Source organism: Myotis yumanensis, unplaced genomic scaffold (genome assembly GCF_028538775.1).
Source record: "Myotis yumanensis isolate MYYU_CA2020_CCGP unplaced genomic scaffold, mMyoYum1.0.hap1 SCAF_1, whole genome shotgun sequence".
Taxonomy (NCBI): domain Eukaryota; kingdom Metazoa; phylum Chordata; class Mammalia; order Chiroptera; family Vespertilionidae; genus Myotis; species Myotis yumanensis.
Window position 1 is genome coordinate 10,219,997 of NW_027223752.1, and position 8,221 is coordinate 10,228,217.

The following is an 8,221-nucleotide window of genomic DNA, read 5'->3' on the forward strand; positions in this document are numbered from 1 at the left end:
CCACCATTACCACCACCATCATTTTCCAATGACCACCAAGTCCATCGATGACCGGAGGCTTTCAGGGGCTGCTGCATTAATGCCCTGACTCTGCCCTAAAAGCCTAGAGGAGGTGCAAGTGGCTGTCCTCAGCTCTCCTGGCAGGCACTTGAGTCCTCCCTTGTGCTGGGGGCTGGCCTTTCTCCGGCTGTTGCCGGTCTGAGCCGGGTGGAGATTGAATTTGCTGATCTCTGTAGCTCTTTCCAAATTGGAGGCTTTGACCGGGAAAGCCCCACGGAACAACTTGGAAGTGTCCAGTTGTTCCAGTCCCCCTCCCGGGCTCTGCAGCTTCCCCTCCAGAGGGCTACCCACAGCTCAGGGTTCTCAACCCTTGGTCTTTGCTCATGCAAACAATAAAAGCTGGTGAGATATTTGTGTATGTAAATGCTGCATTTCCCTGTGTGGCTGTGCCCGCTGGAGTCCTGGCCCAGGGCTCCCAGCTTTATGTAAGAGCTGACAAGGAAGTCGGAGCGAGCCTCTGTGTGAGCAGGTGCCAGTTGCGCTGATGCTGACGCGAACAGAGGGAGCGGATGCCAAGAGGAAATTGCACCAGCAGACAGTGGAGGTCCCAGTACCTGGCTGGCACCTGTCTGCCAGCCCCACCCTTGACGTGCCTGTGGAGCGCTTGGGGATGCCCAGAACTTTACAGGAGGCTGATAAAACACCTGGTGTGGCCAAGCTTCTTGATTCTGCAGAGACTGTTGCTTTCAGTTGCTGGGCTCTGCAGCTGATAGGAAGCGATTGTCCAGCATATCCTCGTGTCCTCTCCAGGGGCCCATTGTGTGGCCATTCACTGACTCCTGAGCATCTCTCCTGAAGGGCCATGTTGGAGAGGAAAAGTGGTACCCACCAGGCTCTTCTGGTGATTGTGCAGGGAAACAGGCCTGGAGATTGCAGTCAGAAGCACCTGAAAGAAATCCCTCAGCCCTGCCCCTGACTAGTTGGGTGACCCTGAGCAATTCCTTAACCTCCCTGGGCCTCAGTTTGCTTATTTATAAAATGGGGAAATAATGAGACACCTTTAATACGGTAGCCAGGGTCTGTGCTTTCAGATGGGCACTTCCCAGTTAGTGTGCCCACGAGTCACCTGGGGATTGTGTTAAGCTACAGATTCTGGCGCAGGAGGTCACAGGTGGGGCCTGAGGTCCTGCATCTCTAACCAGCTTCTAGAGGATGCTGCTGCTGCTGGTCCAGGGATCACACTTTGAGTAGCGAGGCCTTTCGGGGTTTCCATGGGGATGACATAAGCACATGTACATCCAAGTGGCCAGAGGAGAGCCTCACCAATGACCACCACCCTGCTGTCGAGCCCGGCTCCCCTGGGCCACCGCTCAGGTTAATCCCGGAGGACTCCCAGGTGCTCTCGGTCACTGTGGAATGGTCTCCTTCTCCCACAGCAGAAGTTCGGGCTGTTTGAAGATGCTGAGAAGGCCATTCCTTGCACCTTTAGAACAGTTTTGGGACCTGTCACTTCTCCCCCAGGCTCTCCTCCTTCCATCTGGGTCCCAAGGATGCTGAGGGGCCGCAGGTCTGCTCTGAGAATGGCTGAAGGAGCTGAGGGACGGGGAGGGACGGTTCCGAGGGCTGAGTACAGGCTCCGTGTGGGGAGCCTGTGCCGAGGCCACGGGCATGGGAGGAGGAAGACGGACAGGCGGCTTCCACGTGTCCAAGCTGTCCAGCATGCAGCACCCTCCTCAGGAGGCCACACGCTGTTGTTCTCTTTAAAAATTTATTTTTCTTTTTTTATATGACTTTGTTTTTACGTATTTATGGAAGAAAAATGAGAGTATACAGACAAACCAGAAAGTTACAGCATAGTCACTCTAGTGTGGGCTCTGGAGCCAGGCCGAGCGCATACTAGAGGAAATTGCACCAGCAGACAGTGGAGGTCCCAGTACCTGGCTGGCCCAGGGACCACACTCTGGAGGGCTCTGCAGCTCTCCCTCCAGAGGGCTACCCACAGCTCAGGGTTCTCAACCCTTGGCCTTTGCTCATGCAAACAATAAAAGCTGGTGGTGGATGCTTGGTTGATGTCAGGCTGCTGTCCCTCCCTCCTCGGGACTTTAAGAAAAAGATTCAGTGGAGGAGAAAAGTTCAGGTGGCATTATGAGGACCCCAGCGATAGTCACAGAATGGTAAAGCTGGAGGTGACTACGGTCTCTAGACAGGAGCCACAGCAGGGCGCATGGAAACCAACGGGAGGCTCATAAACAAATGACAGGTGCCCCAGGCAACATGGACAATCCACGGAGGCAGAAGATCTAAGAGTCCGAGGTGCTTTGGGGGCCATTAGGAGCTGGGCCCCAAGAGGTGAAGTGACAGCTTTAGGTCACTCTGTTTCATCAATCCTCTGTTCTTTCATCCAAGACATATTTACTGAACACCTACTGTGCGCCAGGCACCACAGTGGTGGTTAGGGGATTCAGTGGTGACAAACCTAACCCTGTAGATCTGAGCTCTACAGAGCTCCTGGTCTACTGGGGACCTGGACATCAGAGGTGGTCCAAGTAAATAGTGTGGATGATGACACACGGTCATGAATATTTCCCATTCTAGGCAGAGTAGCAGGTGCAATGGCAGAGGGTCCAGAGGGTGGGTAGGAGGGGTGACTTCGATCAAGGAAAGCAGGGAAGGCTCCTCGGAGGAAGCAATGTTTCTAGGTGAGACCGGAAGAGTTAGCAGGAGAGAGCCAGGTGGAGCGTGATGGAAGTGGGCCAGGGGGAGCACCCTGATTGGGGCTGCAGGAGCCGGCTGTGGCCAGACCACCCGGCCTTCTGTGGGGATGGTGTGGGAGGCCACGTGTCCTGACGGACAGCTTTGCTTTCCTCGCCTTCTCTGCTGTTCCTGGGGACCAGCTGCCCCTGCCCCCTCAGGCAGGCCAGGCCTTCTCTAACGAATGCCCCCGGTTCTGTCCGCAGCAAACAGGCCCCATCAGTGCCACCCTGGTGATGACACGCCCCATCAAAGGGCCCCGGGACATACAGCTGGACTTGGAGATGATCACTGTCAACACCGTCATCAACTTCAGGGGCAGTTCCGTGATCCGACTGCGGATATACGTGTCGCAATACCCGTTCTGAGCCGGGGCGGAGCCTCCGACACGCCTCTCACCAGCACCAAGGGCCAGGAGACGGGGAGCGACGAGAGGGAGAATGAGAGGGAGACAGACGCCCCGCCTTTCCTGCTGAACGTCCCCCGGAGTCAGCCCCGCTGTCCTGGCCACGCCTGCATTATCGTAGACCTGCCGATCGGAGGACACGCTGCCCCAGTTCCTACAGTGCAGTTATCGACAAGGGTTATCCTTGGCACCCTGGCCCCAGGGTCACGGTGATTTTTCCAGGCCTTCCGTTTACCTTCATATTTTTCAAAGAAATAGATTAGGTTTGCTGGGGTCTGAGTTCATGTTCAAAGACTGGGAACAGAGTCCTCCCCGCTCCTCCGTGCCTCCCCATCCCCCCCTCCCGTGTCCACGCGCTGATTGCCGCTTTGCAAAGGCCCACAGAGCCCCCCGGGGACGCTGTGTGTAGCTAGTCCGCTTCCTGTATGCACAGAGAAGGCTATGGAGAGAAGCCACTGCAGGACCGAAGGGTTCTTACAGAGTCTATGCCAAATCCACGTCTGGTATCTGCAGCCGTAAAAGAAGGTTTAGAGCTGTCCTGAAACTTGTATAACTGTTTAATCCTTTCTTTTTGTTCATTTTGAGTTTTCGTGTTTTGTTTTGTTTTTAATTAAAAAAAAAAGAATAAGTGGTAGAATTCCTTCCAGAGGCCTTCGGGCACATGTTGTGTTCTGTCTTCCCAAACCCAGTCTCCTCTCCATTTTAGCCCCGTGTTCCTCTGAGGACCCCTGGCATCATGCTTGCTTTCGAATTTTGACCCAACTGGGTTGGAAGGCGGAGGTCTCCGAACTGATGAGGTATCTGAAGAGAGTCTGTGTGTGGTTCATCCGGGCACCGTAGGGGATTCCGCACTTGGGCCGGTTCTAGCCCTCTGTGAAGTTGCTTATTGGAGAAGCTGGCAGAGCAGCTGGCCCGGAGCTTGATCATCATCGTCCTTCAGGCACCTGGTGGGGAGCGAGGGTGGGAAGCAGAAATGAGGTGAAGAAGTCGGAGGAAGCATAATCCCGAATCCTATTCATTTGACTAGAAAACTATCAAGTCCTCTGTTCTGAGGATTAGTTCCAGGGACTCTTCCAGAACAGGAATCTATTCAAGTCACTTTAAATCAGGGGCCCTCACCCTTGACTGCTTGGGGGAATAAGAAGGGAGCTTTTAAGAAAAAAAACTGATTTCCTGGGCGGCACTCCCGGAGGTTCTGATTAAGTTGGGCTGAGGCATGCCCCAGGCATGGGGAATCTTAAAAACTCTAATAAGCGGTCGGAGTTGAGAACACGTGGTTAGAAACCCTGTAAAGAGAGGGAGACAAATGTGGCCCAAGTCCCGGCCACCTTGGCCTCAACGTCTTTTTCAGTTCCTTGTAGGGTTCATCATCCTTGTCCCGATCGAGGCTCTGCATTTCCTCCAAGCGTCAGAACCCCAGGCAGGGGCAGAGAGGCGGCAGTGCCCGTCCCGGTTAGAGAACAGGTGGGGGAGCTGCCCTGGTGTCCCACCTGCAAGCTGGCCCGAGCTTCAGAGGAGGAGGTGCCCTCCCTGATGGCCGAGGTTGCCTCTAGAGCAGCGGTTCTCAACCTATTGGTCGGGATCCCTTTGGGGGTCGAATGACCCTTTCACAGGGGTCGCCTAAGACCATCGGAAAACACATATATAATTACATATTGTTTTTGTGATGAATCACTATGCTTTAATTTTGTTCAACTTGTAACAATGAAATTGGGGGTCACCACAACACGAGGAACTGTATTAAAGGGTCGCGGCATCAGGAAGGTTGAGAACCACTGATCTAGAGGGTAGACATGTGGATGCTCCCGTTCTACCCATTAGGATATATTTATTAAAACCCTGCTGCATGCCGGGAACTGGGCCTGGGTTCTTAGGGTGGAGAGGGGTTTCGTAGAGCCTTAGAGCTGGTTCTTCAGTGGAAGGAATGGCCTTACCCAGAGAGCATTTCTCATTTCTCACACCCACACTACACACCTAGCTTTGTTTTATTCTACAAAACAAATCCCATCCGAACCGTTTCCCACTGTGCTCCCTCAGCAGGTTCAGGTGATGTTAACAATAACATTCACAGCAAATGGCTCAGAACGCCCGTTCCTCAGCTGAAGAGAAGGATGATTTCCTGCAGACTTGCCGGCTCAAGGGGCCCCGAGTAGCTCTCCACGGAGCTAAGACCAGAAGGGGGCCCTGAGCCAGGGCTGCGCTTGCTCGCTGGGTCGGAGGCTGAGGCCTCGGGAGTGGGCGTGGAGTCAGGGCTGCTGAAGGTTGATGTGAGCTCTGCGTCTCGAGCAGCTCTGAATTGCCGGTCCAGGTTCAACCCCGCACACGGGTAAGGCTGCCTTGAACTTCTGGAAGAGGGAAGGGAAGCTTTGTCCTGGTGACTTGAGGACCCACTGGTTTCAGAGGAACCACATTTGGGACTAGACCCGAGTCTCTAGTCGAGAGCTTGCATTTTATTTGTGCGAAAAGGTGGCTTCCTGCTCCTAAGAGAAAAACAAGCCCAGAGACTCATAGAAGCCGGCTCCTTGGGCCCCGGGTTGCTCTTTCCCAACGTGACCTGATGAATTCAGTGCCGATGAATCAGAAGCGTGCGGGATCCATTTACCTTAAAATACACTTGGGCCTAAAATTCAAGGAGGAAACACTCAGGGGCGAAACATGTACCATAAGGCCACACCCCAGAGGTTTGGGAAGCAGTTCCAGAGGCTCCCAGAACCCGAAAGGCTGTTTACTCCCCGCCCCCGCCTCCGCCCCCCACCCTCAAGAAGAGACAGATGTTATTCTTTTTGCAAGATTGCGGATAAGCCTACTCTTTGAATCACACGCATTGTGCTCCCTCCACCAGAGTCTGTGGGGCGTCTGATGGACGCTTGAAATATCTGGGCGTTCGGCACCTGTCCCTTCTCCGCTGGGCGAGGGCTTGTCCTAGACCCCTGCTCTGTGCTGTTCTAGCAGGTCCTGCAGGATGAAGGGGTCTGTGGTGGAAGGGGCGCCGGATTAAGAGCGGGGACACCTGCAAACATCCTTGTGTTACTGCCTAATCCGGGTTCACTAAGGACCCAAACTTCCACTCAGCGGCCTCTGATTCTCAAGTTTTGTGATTCCTTGACATGTGCTCTGGGGACGACAGCCAGCATTTCCTTTAAACTGACACTGGAGAGTTTCACGGGGGTTTGCCAACCCTAACGCTTTCTGATGGGTGTGGGATCTGCACACCTGTGGCCTCTCAGGCCTGGGTTAGGTTTCCCTAGGTAACTGGCTTGGCCCCTGTGTCGTTGTTTTCCCAGATGGTGGACACATTTCAATAGGTGGGATGACTTCATTTTCAGTGGTTCCAATGTACTTTTGTGGGCTGAATGTTTATTGTAAGGTGCACAAGTTCCTCCTGAACCCAGAGGTCGAGAGAGAGAGAGAGAGAGAGAGAGAGAGAACATGACAAAGAAGCAACCATTTTTTACTCCCCTCTCAGCTCATGCAATCCTGTGGGTAAAGGTTTTTGTCTTGAAGGGAGAACACTCCGTGGTTGAACGCCCTCCCACCCACCCAACTTTGGCTGAGCCAGTTTCTGGATTCGGAGAAATAGCCAAGATGGATTCCGGTTCATGGATAAGGACATGTATCCAGGGTTTATCAGCCAGTGAGACCAAACTAGGAGACAGCGTGATAGGAGCATTTTAGCAGCTCGAAGAAATGATTTGGGTTAGATTTTAATAGTCATTGGCATTGATTTTACACTACAAAATCCTTATGAACCTCCACAGACACATCTTTAAAATTTAGAATGAGATGCCTTTTGCTTAGAACTATTACATGCATTGAAGGGAAACACAAAATCAATGTGAGGTGAAAAGTTTCGTTCTTTTTGATAGTTTGTGTGTACTGTAATGCATTCTTTTCTAGAAAAAGAAAAAAAGAGTCAACATTTTTAAAACTCTTCATTATTTTGGAATTGGCCAGTGCTCATCACCTACAAACAAATCTACAAATCGTTCCTTCTCATTGATATTTTTGTTTTCAAATCTTTGTATCTTTACTCAGCAAATGACTATCTCCATTAGAACTTCAGAAAACTAAAATATGTTTAAAAAATAACAAAGAGGCTTCAGGACAAAGGGAATGAATGCATAGAAGCGAGCTTTATCACTTGGACAGCTTTTATTGCGACGACAGCCCTGAGTTAGAACCTTTGGCTTGCTAATGCTTTCTAATAATGAATCTTCAGGAGTAGCCATCAGTGAAGTATGCCATTAGGGAGAGAAAAGAGTTGTCAACCTAGGAATGATCTATGAATTTGTCATTGACATGTTCTCTCATAGTGGTGATGACATGTGTATTACATGGTGATTATAGGCAGTGACAAACAGGCCATGACAAACTTCTGTTCAGGAATTTGGAATATTCTTGAACAATAATGTAACATAAAGGCAGGGGTAGATTGTACGTCTATATAAACACCAAGGTCATTAGGATACTCATTTATCAAGGTCTGGTAGATTATTAATTAACACCGATTTAGGGCCAAAGAGTCACTGGATAGCTTGATGCCACTGAAGTGTAGGTTTTGTTTGGGGAGAATTGTTCTGGTTTCAACCTAGCCTTTTTTTCAAATTCTTACTATCTACCCTTCTATGTGAAAGGCATTTGACGTTGCAGAACTGGCTTGTATCACACAGTGGTGACTGTCCCTTAAAACAGGTGCCTTGTTTTCTTCTGAGGTTTTTTCTTTCTTTTTAAATTAAATTTGTTGGGCCAGGCCAGTGTGGCTCAGTGGTTGAGCATTGACCTATGAAGCAGGAGGTCAGGGTTTGATTCCCTGTCAGGGCACATGCCTGGGTTGCGGGCTCGATCTCCGGTGTGGTGCTTGTAGGAGGCAGCCAATCCTTGATTCTCTCTCATCACTGATGTTTCTATCTCTTCCTCTCCCTTCCTCCCTGAAATCAATAAAAAATATTTTTAAAAAATTAATTACATTTGTTGGGTGAGGTTGGTTAATAAGGTTATATAGGGTGAGTCACGAGGATCCTTCCAGCTGAGCATCTATGCACATTTATGGAGAGCGAGCCCCCC

The 8,221-nt window shown here is 51.1% G+C and overlaps 1 protein-coding gene across 2 annotated transcripts in view; it reads left to right on the forward strand.

Annotated features, from left to right (window-relative positions):
• LOC139009432 (fibulin-5) overlaps window positions 1-3,741 on the forward strand; it is a 69,831-nt gene extending 66,090 nt beyond the window's left edge. For both annotated transcript variants that reach the window (XM_070413746.1, XM_070413744.1), the window contains exon 11: window positions 2,958-3,741. In XM_070413746.1, coding sequence (XP_070269847.1) covers window positions 2,958-3,119 — 162 coding nt within the window. In that variant the 3' untranslated portion in view covers window positions 3,120-3,741. The remainder of the gene's footprint in view (window positions 1-2,957) is intronic.
• The last annotated feature ends 4,480 nt before the right edge of the window (window positions 3,742-8,221 follow it).